This window comes from Delphinus delphis, chromosome 14 (assembly GCF_949987515.2).
Source record: "Delphinus delphis chromosome 14, mDelDel1.2, whole genome shotgun sequence".
NCBI classification, from domain to species: Eukaryota; Metazoa; Chordata; class Mammalia; order Artiodactyla; family Delphinidae; genus Delphinus; species Delphinus delphis.
In genome coordinates, this window is record NC_082696.1 from 21,543,185 (window position 1) to 21,560,327 (window position 17,143).

General features: G+C 37.0%; 1 protein-coding gene across 1 annotated transcript in view; it reads right to left on the bottom strand.

The window, feature by feature from the left end:
• AIG1 (androgen induced 1) overlaps positions 1-17,143 on the bottom strand; it is a 234,054-nt gene that overhangs the window by 216,742 nt on the left and 169 nt on the right. The window contains 1 exon segment of the mRNA XM_060029870.1: positions 16,827-17,142. Within this exon segment, the coding sequence (XP_059885853.1) occupies positions 16,827-17,142 (316 nt within the window).

A 17,143-nucleotide genomic window follows, 5' to 3' on the forward strand; every position in this document is an offset into this window, starting at 1 on the left:
TGCAATTAATCTTCTCTCACCCACCTTCCTTTTCATCTCATCCTGTTGCTTTTTCATTTTTCTATTCTCAACTTGCAACACTGTACTCTGTTTCTTGGATGCATGCCATTCATTCTAATGAATCTGAGAATTCTGAATAGTTTTCTAAAACTTTTTGGTTTCCTAGTGTAAATAATCTTTATTACCATGCTCTTCTTGTGAGTTTCTAAGATGATATTCCATTTCCTTTGTTATTCAAATATTTTCAAGGGTTGCATATAGTTGGGTTTTATTCTATTTACTCAGCTCAGAACAAAAAAAGATTTATCTAAGACTAGTATTTTCCAACAGATAGGATATGTAGATTGATCTTGGGGTCACTCTTTTACTTCAGTGCTGCTCTAGTCCCAGAACTATGGATGAATAATAATTTATATGTACAATTTAAGTTCAATTTAGTAGTATTTTGTAAGTTTTCCAGGTAATGAGCATTCGCCCTGTTGAGAAGGCATTTTGCCCCACTCATAGGTTGGTTCTCTATCACTCTGAAGTAATGGAGTACATGAAAAAGAAACTGTACATCTCAGAGTACACTACTGCTTAGTAGTAGAAACCTACAACACTTTGTTTGTATATATTACATTTCTTAGGATGTAATGCACTTCTGTTAGACCTCTTCCTACTTCCCTGCTGCCTAGTTGTTTCTGGGTTTTACAGACACCAATGAGGCAACACTTTGGCTGCCTCCCAGATCTATGACCCTGGAATAAAGAAGTCTTTCCAGACACTTTATCCCTGAATCAGAAACAAGAAAAGAGCTTCAGTACTATCATCTCAGATTTTAGACCAGCAGATATGGAGGGCCATCAGTTACATATCTGGAAACAATTTCGCTAGCCCTGGCTTTCATGGGACTATCCTCTCAGATTCTGAAACCAGGTTGACTGTAAATTCTAAATTTCTTACATTATTGTGAATTTCATCCTTTCTATTTTGTTTTAAAGATTTTTTGATGTGGACCACTTTTAAAGTCTTTATTGAATTTGTTACAATATTGCTTCTGTTTTATGTTTTGGTTTTTGGCCCTGAGGCATGTGGGATCTTAGCTCCCGGACCAGGGATTGAACCTGCACCCCCTGCATTGGAAGGTGAAGTCTCAACCACTGGACCACCAGGGAAGTTCCTCATCCTTTCTATGTATATACATATTTCTAGCATCCTCACTTTTCAGATGAAGAAACTAGGTCACAGAGCAGATAAGTGGCTTGTCCAAGGAAGCAGTCAGAGGCAGGACTAGGCTGCCAACCCAGGAGATTTTACTCCAGAGCCTGTGCACTTAATCATTGAACTCTCTATCCTTTCTGAACACTAAACTTAGTTAAAAAATTAGTTTCATCCTATAATGACCACAGTCCTCTCAAATCATGGTTCTTGTCTCTGTTGACAGGTATATATGTAACAATTAGAATAATAGTAGATAACATTTATTAACTACTTGATATGTGCCAGGCATTGGGTTATACAATTAATATACATTATCACATTTAATCCTCACAACTCTATGTGATAGATACTATCATTATTCCCATTTAACAAATTAAAAACAACAGCAATAATAACATTAGGCCTTAGAGATGGTAATAAATTTACCCAGAGTCAGATCTGGTAGATGGAAAGGCTGGGATTCAAATTCGATCTGACTTCCAAACCCAACTGCTCACCTTTTATCCTATAAAGCTTCTATTTAATAGGTATAATATGTTGCATATAATTCTACAATAAATTGATAGTATATTTTGCTAAAAATCTCATATGTTAAGAATTATATTATATATTCAACTATAAATACCTTCTGAAACAAAAATTTTCCTTCATCATATACAAATGGTTGCAAATTGGCCAGAGATTTCTGAATGTGCTTGTGGTAAGGGATTTAAATTCAATAAATTTTCCTATATTCACTTTGGTAGATCTCTGTGCACTGCATGAAGAGGCTTTCTTACCCTCTGACTTCCTGTAGGGTTTAACCAAGGAGGAGTACTGGCAGGAAATCAGACAGAGGAAGGAAAGGACCCTTGGGGTATTTGTTTTGTTCCCTCAATCCCTGAGGGTCCTTGCATGCCAGATGAGCACCAAAGGTCACTGTTCGGGCCTCACAGTGGTAACTTGCCCCTGTTACTAGCCCACAAGTTTTGTGCTATATCTTGTGACTTCTCTACACCCTGTCCACCCTTGTAAATCATTCCTTCACTAAATTCACTCAAATTACCGAAATTAAGTGTGCCATCTCTCTTCTCTGCAAAGACCTGGGCTGATACAGAAATGATCTGTTCTGGCATAGAACAAATGCCTTAATATTTTAGAAGAGGATATTCTCCCATGCTATATGCATTCTTAATGTTCATATGTCTTTTTAGAAATAGCAAAGATGTGTAAGTGTAATTACAAAGAAAAGGATGGGTAATGTTACAGCGGACACACTTTCCTTGGACTCCTAATGTTGACTTTTCAAATTGGATATAATAAATCACTCATGACTCAGTTAACATACAATTTTAATGCAAGATGAGTAGAATAAACAAGCAAACCCATGATTACTGCGCATAGAAAACTATTTTGCTCACTTCAGCCATGTCAATTCCATCCTAACTGGGATGTTTTAGGCACTTAAAGATTTATGTTTGCCTCAAGTATTTATGAGTCCAAACTAAATGTGCCTAATACCACTGGGTTTTATAAACAGTCAAAGATAGCTAGTCACTTATATTTATTACATATGTGGTGAAATATTTACACAGCATCTCCTGGACAGGAAACTGTGGGGTTGAAGCACCTCGAGTGATCACTGGCATTATTTTTCTATTCATAGAAAAATGTGTTAGCAGGAATATAGAGAAATAAGCACTCTAAATATTGGAGAGAATGTAAATTTACTGACTTAAAGTTTAAGATACTCTTTTAAAGACTTTGTATAGCAATTCTGCCTCTAATAATTTATCCTAAGAAAATAAGCACAGATGTGTGTAAAAATTTATTTATCCAATTTGTTCACTAAGACAATCAATATAAACACCCATATAAAAAGGAATATGCAGGGGCTTCCCTGGTGGCGCAGTGGTTGAGAATTTGCCTGCTAATGCAGGGGACACGGGTTCGAGCCCTGGTCTGGGAGAATTCCACATGCCGCGGAGCAACTAGGCCCGTGAGCCACAACTACTGAGCCTGTGCGTTTGGAGCCTGTGCTCCGTGACAAGAGAGGCCGCGATAGTGAGAGGCCCGCGCACCGCGATGAAGAGTGGCCCCCGCTTGCCACAACTAGAGAAAGCCCTCACACAGAAATGAAGACCCAACACAGCAAAAATAAATTAATTAATTAATAAACTCCTACCCCCAACATCTTCTTTAAAACAAAAACAAAAAAAAGGAATATGCAGTCATTAAAAATGATGTTATCGAAGAATGTATAATGGCATGGAAAAATATTTACAAAATATTCTAGGTGGAAAAAATAGGTATTAAAATGATATGTAAGCTACTTCCAGTGCCAGCCATGATGGAGAAAGCTGACTGCAGCCTATCATTCCCACTAAAACTCACAACAGAATACAAAAACCACCACCTAAGGACTTAGAAAAGTACACATACCAGGTGTATTGGGAATTAAAGTGAAAACTTGAATTAAGGATCCATAATGGGTGAGATCCATGAATTTTTATTTTCCTTTTTTCCCTAGAATTGACTTGAGGGCAAGCTGAATTCTGGAATTGTGCAGCAAGTACAGACAGCAAAAACTCCAGGAGAAACGCCTTCTTCTCTGCCAGAGGTATGGGGAAAAGACTGCTGTGTGCTGGAGATTTTGAGGGAGATCCCTTTTTTTTTTCACCTTTCATTTCTCTCCCAGCCGTGCTCTGAGGCCAGGCCCAGTCACAGAGCTGCACAGGCAACAGCACATGTATCTAAAACCCCAAGAAAAACCAGAGAAACTGGGAAAAGGCCTTCTTACAGAGGATTTTTTTCTCTTGCTGCTTCTCTGTGAAAGACGTTCCAATTGTGTAGGACTGCACGGCAGCATAGGAGGCTCAGATTCTGAGAGAACTCCATCTTTCTGGCCAGAGAAACCAAGGAAAAGAGTGTCTGAGGGCTGTAGAGTATGGGAGAAATCATGGAGAGAAGAGAGCTGAAAAGAAGCAACTCCTAAGTCTATGTTATGAACTGACATAAGTCTTGGACCTGCCCAGAACAAACCTAAAGAAGCATAGCAGATGCATCAAGACCTGAACTACCATAGAAAACATTACCGTAGTTCTAGACTAACCCTTGAGTGGTGTAAGCTCCAGTAAGATCCAAAAAGCACTGCAAAATCTTTGAAAATTCAGCTGACATCAGAACCACTATGAGACAGAATATGAAGTTAGAACCTAACTCGATTGATTGCCTCTTAAACAATCAAACAGAAAAGCAAGTCAACGTTTTCCAAAGGGCTTTAACAAGACCCAGAGTCTCACGACATAATATTCCAAATGTTCAGGGTATGTTCAAAAATAACTTGACATACAAAGAGCCAGAAATCTGATCAATATTCAAGGAAAAAGACAATTAACAAATGCCACTTCCAAGAATGGCCCAGACGTTGGAATTATCAGGCAAGGACTTTAGGACAGCTCTTCAATGATCTTCCATAAGATAAAAGGTGAACATTGTTTAAAAGAATAAAAGATAGAAATGCTTAGTTGAGAAGTAGAAGCTATGAATAAAATGGAAATTTTAGAACTGAAAAAGACAAAAGCTGAAATTTTAAAACTCCTTGTATGCACTTAATAGCAGAATGCAGATAACAAAGGAAAGAGTCAGTGAATTTGGAGGCAAATCAATAGAAATTATACAACCTAAAGAACAGAGAGGAAAAAAAAGACTGAAAAAAGAAAAAAAACCCATGTCTTCAGAAACCTGTGTGACAATAATCAAAAGGTCTGATATTCGTATCAATGGAGTCCCAGAAGAAGAGATAAAGGAGATAGATGGATGCAGAAAGAATATCTGAAGAAACAATGACTGAAAACTTCTCAAATTGAGTGAAAGATATCAGATTGCAGATTCAAGAGGTTCAGCAAATCCCTAATAGCATAAACTCATAAAAACAGGGCCAGACACATCATAATGAAACTGTTCAAAACTAAAGATAAAGGGAAAAAACTTAAAGCAAGCCAGAGGAAAACAACACATTACATTCAAGGGAGCAATGGTTTGGATGACTGCAGATTTCACATCAGAAATCACAGAGGCCAGATGACAGTGACACAACATCTTTCAAGTGATAAAAGAACTATTAACCAGAATTTTATACCCAGTGAAAATATCTTTCAGGACTGAAGGCAAAACAGAAGAAGTCTTTGATTAAGGAAACTAAAGGAATTTGTTGCCAGTAGATCTGTTCTTAAAGAAATGCTAAAAAAATGTTCTCAGGCTTATAGGAAATGATATCAGAGGGAAATACAGACACAAGGATGGAACGAAGAACAATAAAAATGGTAAATATCTGGGTAAATATAACAGACTATTTTACTCTACTAAGTTATTTAAAATATTTGACTTGATAGCAAAACTTATAATATTGTCTATGGAGTTCTCAAGTTATTTGGATGTACTTAATATGACAATTATCACATAAAGTGGGGAGGGTAAATTGATAAGGTTTGTATGTTTTAATTGAAGCGGTCAACTATTCACTCTAGATTGTGTAAAGTGAGGTGTGTATATGATAATCCCAGAACAGCAACTAAAATGATAATACAAAGAGATAATCCAAATAGCCAATAGTTAAATTAAAGTGAATACTAAAAAATACTCACATAATCCAGAAGAAGGCAGGAAATGGGGAATGAGGGAACAAAAAAAGGGTAAGAAAAAGAAAACAAATAATAAATGGTAGACCTAAATCCAACCATTTCCATAATTAAATTAAATGTAAATGGTATCTACTGAAGTATAGAGATTATCAAATAAGTTTAAAAATAAGACTCAGTATGTTGTCAAAACACAATCCACTTTAAATATACCACTATAGGTAAGATAAAAGTAAAAGGATGAAAAAAATATACAATCAAAAGAAAGCTGGAAAAGTTATGTTAATATCAAGCAAAGCAGACTTTGGAACAAGGAAATTTATCAAGGAAAAAGAAGAATATTTATAATCATAAAACAAACAATTCATCAAGATATATAGCATTCTTAAATGTGTATGTACTTAACAATGTATATGCCCCAAAATATGTGAAGTAAAACTGATAAAACTGAAACAAGAAATAGAAAAACCCATAATTACACTTTTACACAATTACACGATTACAGAGAGACTTCAATGCTCCTCTCTGTTAATGAGAGAGCAGGCAGACAGAAAATCAGCAAGATATAGGAGACCTGATCAACGTTACCCACTAACTTAATATAATTGACATTTAAGGAACACTCTACCTAACAAGAGAAGAATACATTTTTTTTTCAAGTGTACATGAAATATTCAACATGATAGTCCATATTTTAGCCATAAAAACAAACTTAACAAATTTAAAAGAATTGAAATCATGCAGAAAATGATCTCTGATCATAATGGAATTTAAACTAGAAACAAATGATAGAAAGATATCTCAGATATAGCCAAAAATGTGTAAATTAAACCCCACATGTTTAAATAACCATTGTAAAATAGAAAGACTCTCGTGGGGGCAAGGAATATCTGGGAAATCTCTCTACATTTCTCTCAATTTTGCTGTGAACCTAAAACTGCTCCAAAAACAAAGACTTGATAATTTTTTTAAATAGAAAGACTCAAAGGAATTTAAAAAATATTTTGAAGTGAATGACAATGAAAATAAAATGTATTAAAACTTTTGAGATGCAACTAAAGCAGTACTTAGTATTAAATGTTTTAAAAGGGAAGAAGGACTCAATTTAATAAATAAACAATCTGTTTCCACAGATTTATTAGTTAAGAAACTAATAAAGAAGAACCAATTTAACCCAAAACAAAAGGGAGAAAGTAATAAACTTTAAAAACAGAAATCAATGAAATTGAAAACAGAAAAACAATAGGAAAAAACCAGTGAATCCAAAAGCTGAACTTTGAAAAACAAAGAACTTATGAGAAGTCCTTAGCCACACTGATACAGAAAAAAGAGATAAGACACAGATTCCCAATATCAGGAATGAAATGTGGTTATCACCACAGACCCTAAAGACAATAAGAGAAAGATAAGGAAAGAATGTTGATATTAGATGAAATGGATCAACTTTTTGAAAGATATAAACTACCAAATCTCAATGAAAAAGAAAGAAATAAGCTGAATACTCCTATATCTTGAAATCAACCAAAATGAATTTTCAACAAAGAAAACTCCTGGCCCAGTGGTTTTCAATTATAAATTCTGTCACAAATTTCAGGAAGAAGTAAAACCAATTCTGCTCAATCTCTTCCAGAACATTGAGGAGGAATAAGGCTAGCATTACACTAATATCAAAGTCAGGCAAAGAAGAAAAATAAAAAACTACACACAAATATTCCTCATTAACAGAGAGGTAAAATCCACAAAATATTAGCAAATCAAATTAAGCAATATATAAAAAGGACAATATACCACAGCCAAGTGCATTCACCCCAGGAGTGTAAGACTGACTTAATATTCAAAAATCAATCAATGTAATTCACCATATTAAGAGGGAAAAAAAGCCATATGAACATATCAATAGACGCAGTTAAAATCATTTGACAAAATTCAACATCCATTTACGATATTTTTTTTAAAAGCTTCTCAGTAAACAAGAAACAGAAGGAAATGTACTCAAACTGATAAAGGGTATATGCATAAAAAGTCTATAGCTACTATTATACTTACTTGCAAAAGACTGTTTCCTCCTAAAAAAGAAATGACAAGAATATCCACTCTCACCACTTATGTTCAGTATCATATTAGAAGTCTTAACCAATGCAACAACACATGAAAAAGAAATAAAAGCCATGACAATTAGAAAGGAAGAAAACTGTCTCTATTAGCAGATGATATGGTCGTCTATATAAAAAAAGAAAAGTCCATGAAATCCACAACAAAGCTCCTAGAATGAATAAGTGAATTAGCAAAATCATAGGATGTAAGGTCAATATGCAAAAATCAAATGTATTTAACATTTAACAAAAAGTAAAATTTAACAATACTATTTGTTTCACTGAAGAGGACATACACATGGCAAGTAAGACATGAAAAGATGTTCAAGATTATTAGCCATTTGAGAAATGCAAATTATAACCCCAATGAGATAGCACTACACAGCAATCAAAAATTAACTGGATGTCATCAAAATGATAAACTTTTGCTCTGCAAAAGACACTACAGATCATCCTCAATTTACCACGGTGTCACATCCTGATAAACTCATGGTAAAGTGAAAATATTGCCTAAGTCAAAAATGCACTGAACACATAACCTACTGAACATCATCACTTAGCCTAGCCTGCCTTAAACATGCTCAAAATACTTACATTAGCCTATAGTTGGGCAAAATCATCTCACCCAAAGCCTATTTTATAATAATGTGTTGAATGTCTCATGTAATTTACTGAATACTCTACTGAAAGTGAAAAACAGAATGTAGGTGTATTGGTTGCTTACCCTCCTGATCGCATGGCTGACTGGGAGCTGGGGCTCGCTGCCCTGCCCAGCATTGCAAGAGCATATCGTGCCACATATCACTAACCCAGGAAGAGATCAAAATTCAAAACTGGAAGTACAGTTACTACTGAATGTATATCACTTTCATACTATAAAAAAGTCGAAAAATCATAAAGTCGAACCATTGTAAATTGTGGCCTGTCTATACCAACAAAAGGTAAAGATACTCCCAGACAGGGAGAAAATGTTTGCAAATCACGTATTTGACAAAGAACTTCTTTTCAGCATACACAAAAACTCTCAAAGCTTAACAATAAGAAAACAACCCTTTTTTTTTAAAATGGGCAAAGGATTTGAACAGGCGCTTCGTAAAGAAGATATATGTATGATAAGAATGCATAAGAAAAGAGGCTTAATACCATTAGTCATGAGGGAAATGCAAATTAAAGCCACAATGAAATACCACTGCACAACTATTAGAATAGCTAAAGTAGAAGAAAAACTGACAATGCCACACACTGACAGGACGCAGAGCGACTGGAACCCTCACACATTGCTGATGGCAGTGCAACGTGGCACAACCACTCTGGAAAACAGTCTGGCAGTTTTTTATCAAGCTAAACATATACTTGCCATATAACCAAGCGATCCCACTCCCAGTAAAAATAAAAACTCATGTTCATACAAAAACTTGGATGCAAATGTTTACAGTAGCTTTCCTCATAATCACCCCAAACTAGGAAAAACTCAAACGCACTTCAATTTATGAGTGAATCAACAAAGCGATACATCAATACCATAAAATACTACTCAGCGTTAAAATGGAACAAATTATGGATACACACAGCAGCAGAGAGGAATCTGAAATGTATTATGCTAAACAAAAAGCGCCAGGCTCAAACACTATATCCCGTCTGCTTTACATATTTGTGTAGAAAAGGCAAAACTACAAGGGTAGAAAACAAACCTGTGATTGTTAAGATTCAGGGGAGGGTTTGACTCTAAGGGGGCAGCACAAGGGAATATTTTAGTATTTTTAGGTGATTGTGGTGGTGGCAACTATGCATCCGTCAAAACTCAGAACTGCGCACCAAAAAGAGGGAATTATGGTGTCTATTAATTTTAAAAAACAAATTTATACAAACCATATGTATATATTGAATTTTTGTTTCAAAGAAAAGGACATATATGGCTCAAAAGGCAATTGCCAAAATACTAACATTGGTATCTCCTTTAATTTAAATATAATTTTAAAATAATTTTTATAAATAATATGATTTTTCTGAAATCTGAATATATAAATGTGCACACACATATATACACATACATGCATATAATGTATACATGCATATATATACGGTCTGACTTTCCCTCTATGTGTGTTTCTGAGTATTCATGAAGTTCTGAAGAAAATACCATCTTGAAGCACTTCAATGCTAAGATGCACTGAAAATTAGGGACACTTAAGATGGAATATATTTGCTTCCCTATGGTTTCCAGTATTATACAAATTTTCTGGAATTTTAGGTACTGCTTTTGAAATTAAAATTTTAAGTTATAATACAGCCTGACAGTTCTAAATATGTCAACCTGAAAGGGCTAGACCACTGTCTCACTGACTTTTTAGAATTCCATGCTTCTAAAGCACTGTCATGAACACATGCCATTTGCTCAAGATTCAAAATGACAGTATTCTTATCACTTGGTGAATTCAAGCAATTTCTCTGGTGATTCCCAATTAGCCTGTCTTGATCCAGCCTATCAAAGCAACATTGCATACCTTGCTGCCCTCCACGATGGATCTGATCCAGGGGTCTCTCACATGCAGAGAGGGGTCTGTACTCACTGTCCTCTGGCAGGAATACCCTGCAGGTGAGACAGGGGCCCTTTAACTGTCTAGCCACAGGCTGCTAGACGCGAAAGAAAGCTATGTTGTTATGGAATCCTAAGCAGTAAGCTTTTTCCAAGTGTGCTTGGATCACAGGAACATCTGATTCAATATGGAAAACTGTAGTATTGTTCACACTTCCACAGAAACATATGACATTTCAGGGGAACACAGAGAAACAAATGAAAGCCTCAAGAGCAGTTACCAATTTTGTTAAATGTTATACCAGACATGGGGGATGGCAGAGATGGGAAAAGAAGTGACCTCAACATGGTCAGATGACTCTGTAATTTCAATAACATTTGCAACTAAGAAAGGGAATTAGAGATTATATCATCAACTATTTCCCCGACTCTGACAAAACCAGGTCCCTATTTTATGTTTGCTCCAAAAGAAACACTTTCAAAGAGGGGGAAGAGGACTCTGTGTAAAGTATTATACTCAAAATTCTTCTCCCAGGTTAGGAAAAAGCATTATTTAATCCTTAAAGTTTACCTGCATTTTAGGGTCAAGTCTGATTGTACTGAAAAAAAATTTGCAGTTTCACCCTCTTTGTATAATATCCAAAAAAAAAAAAAAGAAAAAGAAAAAACCAAACCAAAACAAACCAATCTAATTTTGTTCAGACTACTCAATGAACTACTGGCCTTCACATGGCACTCTGCGGTTTTGACTGGCAAAGCTAAGTATCATAGTTACATAATAGTATGTAGAATCTCTTCTCAAGATATTTTATTTCCTATTTAAAATTAAGCCATGCACTTAATGGGGTCAAGAATATTTTATTATAAGTATATAAGTAAATATGACAAACTCAAATGCATCATTTAGTATACTTACGCAGTTTTTTCTCCCTTTTAAACATTTTTAAAGGTCAAAAATTCTTAGTGTGTCTAAAAGCAAAAAATCTATCCTCCAGGTATACTTGACCATTTCCTGCTCTTTGAACACCCCAAGCTTTTCAACATCTGAACACTTATTTATCCTGCTCACTCTGTGGTTTTCTCAAATTCTTTTGTAAAACGGATTTAGATAACAAAATTAAGTACCCAGATTATACTACCTTAAACCTCTACAAAAATGCCTTCACCCGGTCAAAACAGAAGACCATGCCTTTGGCTTTCATAAAATCATAATATAAAAAACATCAACAATAAGAATATTTCTATTGATAATCTGCTAGAAAACAATCAAAGGCATTACCTGCTATGCTACCCGATGTCATTTTTATGACTAGCTGAGTGATAAATAACCTTGCAAAGTCAGTGCCTGGAAGGAATTGTATTTTTCCTGATAAATTGTTATGCTTCCTTTATTCCAACAGTAGAGACAATACAATCAAATGTGTATTCTTTTTCACCTGATTTCCCTAAAGATTAGACAAACTTGTTTCTCAATTGCAACAAATAGCTCACCCTTGGTACCAAATACATATTTTTCTCTTTCTTTTATTTTACAGTTGTAATTTTTTACAACATGTTTTTAACTATGTCACAGTAAAAGTGACATAATTAAATATATTTTGAAATATGTTTAAATATGTTTTAAATATAGTTGGCAGAATTAATATATGAAGGCTGTGTCCTACAAGCTATTCCATGTTAAATTACAAAACAAAAACAGCATGGCCTAGAGCAGCATTTTTCAAACTAAAATGTGAAAAAGAATCACCTAGTGATCTTATTAACAGGTAGATTCTTATTCAGAAGGTCTGGGGTGGAGCTGGAGGGTCCACATTTCTACCAGGCTCCCAGATAAGATCACTGCTGGTCCTCACACTATACTTTGAGGAGGTAGGGCCTCACCGGTGTTCAGCCTGTGCATGAATGGAAAGTCAGTATAGGAGAAATAATGAATATAATGGAGCCCTAAGACATGGTAACTATCAAAATGGCGAGTACCACAAACTAGAGCAAATGGGATCATCACATTTCTATTTCAACCTTTAAAAATCAGTTTCTTAAATCCAAAATCAATATTAATTTTTTATAACAAATGTCCAGTTCATGTTTTTCAAAGAAGTTGATTCTTATTCACGTGTTAGACATTCTACCATATAGAGCTGAATAAAATTCTGGTTGCTATATTTCAAAAAAAAAAAAATCTGTAGTGTTTTGAATGTTTTTAGGAGGAAACAGGACAGGAAGAGAATACTCATTGAACATCTGGAAAGTTCCATTTATTCAAATGTTTCCTAACACCCAATGTATTCCAGCACTACTTTGAGGCCTCAACATCCAGTTTCTTTTTTCTTTTAATTTATGTTTGTTGGTTTGATTGATTCCTCATTTCTATTATTTTGGGGGACAATTATTATATAACTTGGGAAATTATTTGATTAATGAATAAGTGAATGAATCTGCATCATTTGAAGAAAATCCATCAGCTGTGATACTAGTTAAGAAAATATTTGAACATTCGTCAGTTTAATTGTTTTTTCTTTCCAGCTTATTTCCAGTTAAGAGTATTCCTCCCAGCATGGCATGTTTCACAATGATAATTTCTAAAATACTTCACAGTAAAGAAAAGGCCTAGTTTTTCCAAAGTTATTCCATTTTCATAGATTCTCACATTGCCTGTTGTCACATGTATGTCTCCTCAGCATAGTTTCTGGTTAAAACTAAAATTAACCAGTTATCTAATACACATAAAGAACTAGCTGAGTCACCACATCAGTACAACAACATTTAAGGTTTCTTTTCTAGGTCACAGGATTTAGAGCCAAGTATACTAGTCATCTATTGCTGCTGCAACAAATTAGCATAAATTTAGTGATTTAAACACAAATTTATTATTTTATAGTTTTGGAGGTCAGAAGTCCAAAATGGGTCTCACTGGGCTAAAATCAAGGTGTCAGCAGAGCTATGTTCCTCCTGGAGGCTCCAGGGATAATTTATTTCCTCGCCCTTTCCAGCTTGGAGACACCTCCCACATTCCTTGACTCCTGGGCCCTTCCTCCATCTTCAAAGCCAGCAGTGTTGCACCTCTCTGGGACTTTCTGCCACCGTCACATCTTCCTCCAACTGACTCTTCTCTCCTGCCTCCCTCCACTTTTAAGAAACCTTGGGGTAACACGGATAATCTGAGCAAATCTCCCTATTTGAAGGTCAGTTGATTAGCAACTTTAATTACTTTGCCATGTAACCTAACATACTCACAGGTTCCAGGGATTAGGATGCAGACATGCTTTGGGGGCCTATTATTCTGCCTATCATGTGGAGACAGTATTCCATTTACTTACTTGAATTTTCCTGAAGCACTTTTAGTTCTTTTACAGTGCTTCAATTCTAGGAAAAGAAGCTCTTGGGGAATAACAATAAGAGTATAAGATTACTGATAACAGTAATATATCAGTAATAGTTCAGTAATAATGTTCAGTATAAGATTACTGAACATTACTAATGTTCAAATATCTTCTTAACCAGTATCACAGCTGATGAATTTTCTTCAAATGATGCAGATTCAGTTATTATGTTATTATGCAATTATTATGCAGTTATTATGCAATAACTTTCATTTCACTTTTTACCATGAGCTCTGATTCTATTGGGATGACTCTCATACTCAAAGTAAGGTATGGATATAGCTGGAACGGCCCCTGCCACATAACCATATGATCCTGGATACGTGTCGCCTGAGATTCCTGAGCTACATTCTGGTACACTGATGCCGTGGATCATGGAATCAGACTGTGGCCACCAGGATAAATGTCCTGACTCTCTGTGATCCAAGTTGGCTAGGACAAGGGCCTTCTCACTGAAGTTTTGAGAAGCTAAACCCTCTTGCAAAATTGCTCTAATGAGCTTAGAATCATTAAAAATGTCCAAAGCACTAAGTAATAAAGTTTATTCAGTTTTTTTTAACACAGAAAAATGAAAAGTTAAATGAGTAAATAATAGTGGCCTAGTCTTTTCATACCAATAGTAGGGACTCACAGGCTGGTTGTTGTAACAGCTGTACAATGCTTAAGCTCCAAAGACTCTAAATCTCTAGTAACAAAAAGAATAACATTTTGCATGAGTGTTTCTTTGAATATATTTTAGACATATTTTCTCACAGGAACCCTCAATTAAAGATTTATTATATTTTAATCAGAAGCCACAGAGATAAAAAGTTTGAATGATTGGCTGAAGGCCCTATACAAACTGAATTTAAGTATGAAAGAGACAAAAATATATTTGTCATGATTATTTAAAATAGGCAGGTCCAACCACTAAATGCTAAAATATAAAGTGTATGACAGTTTAAGCCGAGTCAGATTGGCTCTACTACAGTTTCACGTCACTCAAAGGTTCTGAGAGGTACATCGTTTCTTGTGAGTCTTGTTTTATAACACACAGTACGCAATGCCAATGTGAGTTGTCATTTCTCGCATGGGTTAACAATACCCTCAATTTCTACCGCTCTCACCTGCTAATCCCCTCCCCTGCGCCCCCAAAACTATATCTAATGCAAAGGTGCTTCTGAGAACTGTTCATAGTTTCTATGGTTCTGGTGGGGTTTCCATCCATATTTCAGCTCAGTGCTGTTCCCTGACAACACTCAAATGGGCCAGCTCAAAGTGAGATCAGGAGAAATGGGATAAGGTAGTGATCCAAGAGAAATTTTGTTCACATAGCCAGTAAAAGAATTCTGAAAATCTATGCACATATTTTTTAAATAACATCTAAATATTTTTAACATAAGTTTGAACAGTTGAAAAGGGGACATGATTTCTAACACTCTGATACATATTTATCAGAACTTCAGGGCTGCAGGTTTCAGTCTCCGGAAGTCTGCTACATAACATAAAAGGTAGAGCCAATCCTCAATGACGAGCCAATCAACTCAAGAAGACTTTCTGTCAAGATAAGTCTGACTTTGTTTTTCAATCAAATATGAAGATAGTTCTAGTGACAACTGTCTATCTTCTGAATCCTAAAAGGAACAGATAAATACAGCACAGAGCCTTGTCACGTGCTTGTCCCTTGGATGAACAAGGCAGAAGAAAGGAGAACTGGCAGGCAACACCCATGTTCAGAGACAGATCAGTTTCAAGAAAGAGCTGGAAGTTGAGGAACTGAAAATTGAAACCCCTGAAACACTCTATGCCCTGGTCAGTCTTGGTGCCCAGTTTGGAAAGTGCTGGGGGAAGGGCTTAAATTCTTCTCTGAAAGTATCTAACATGATACAAATTTAAAATGGTATTTCTATACAAAAACCTGCTGACTGCATATCTTCGAAGCATCCTAAGCCTTTGGAAGTATCTTAAAACAGGTGTCAAGTTCTCTTCATCAAAACAAAGGGTCAACAATTAGAGATTACAATCTTGCTTGTGTAGCCAACCTTGTGTATAACCTTGGACGGGCAGTTCTGGCGATCCAGGAATTGGTTCTACGTTTTCTCTAGTCCTCAGAACTCCTAGCTTTTGTTTTAATTCTCTGTCCATACTTGACCATCTTTTAGTGTATGTTTGGGCCAGTCTTTCACCCTGAAGTTCCTAGGTTCCACCCCATGTCCTTATTGGGTTTTATGCTCATGTGATACTTCTCCAGCCCTTTCAGTGCCAGAAGTGGATAAACTGTTAAAAAACAAACAAACAAACAAACAAACAAAAGCCCTCCAACTGCCAAGGCCATCATTGTGCCAACAGAGGAGTTGCTTATGCAAACTATTGCGAACTTTTACACGGGAAGATGGGGAAAGTATAAAGTCCACTGTGAATGCGTTTTGAAAAGCTCTCTCTTCTAATGCTTCTTGGGGGGTGGGGGAAGGTTGGAAGTAAATTACTGACAATGGGCAAAAACAGATGCAAAGAAGACAACTTTATTAGGCGATTTCTCTTCTTTATGAGGAGCTTTCTTTCCTTTGTTAGGAGGACAGTCCTTTCAGAGGAAACACCAAGTAATTCGACAATACCCAGTTTCCTTCAGCTGCTGCGACTTGATCCCACGGTGGGTGCTCTGGAAAGCACCTTGGGGGCGAACGAGTCTGAGGCCGCTCATGACCAAGGTCGTTCGATCCAGCTGCTAAGTTGAGAATCTTCCCGTGCCACCTCTTAGAAGCAGGTGTGTGTTCCCCTCCAAAGAGCCCACCACCTGGCTGCGCCCCACCTCCACTCGTGCCCCAGCTACCAGATAACGTTGGGTGCTACAGAAAGTGCTGCTGCGGGGGCAGCCTGGCCTTCAGACGCAGTCACTGGGGAAGAGGCGAGGACCGGCGTGGATGCTGGAGCACGCGCGCAGGTGCCGGCGCACCCACAAACACACCCGGGCTCGGAGTGAGGGGAGGACGGGGGAGGGGGAGGGGAGCGGCCTTACCAGATCAATGAAAGTCAGGAATTTCCAGCTCCCTCCGTAGGTCTGGTGCGAGGGCATTTCGATGGCCTTGTAGTTGCACAGGATAGAGCAGTAGGACAGCAGGATGGCCACCCGCAGCACCTGGCAAGGGACAAGCGCCATGTTCGCGAAAGGCGCGGACGGGCTCGGCGACGAGGAGGACGGGCGGCGCAGGGCTCTGGCGGGCGCCGTGGGAACTCTGGTCGCGGGCGGGGCGGGCGGGGGCCCTGGCGGGACGTGTCCCGCGGGACCGGCGCGACCGCGAGCGCGCGCGCGGGCAACCTCGCGGGCGGGCGGGG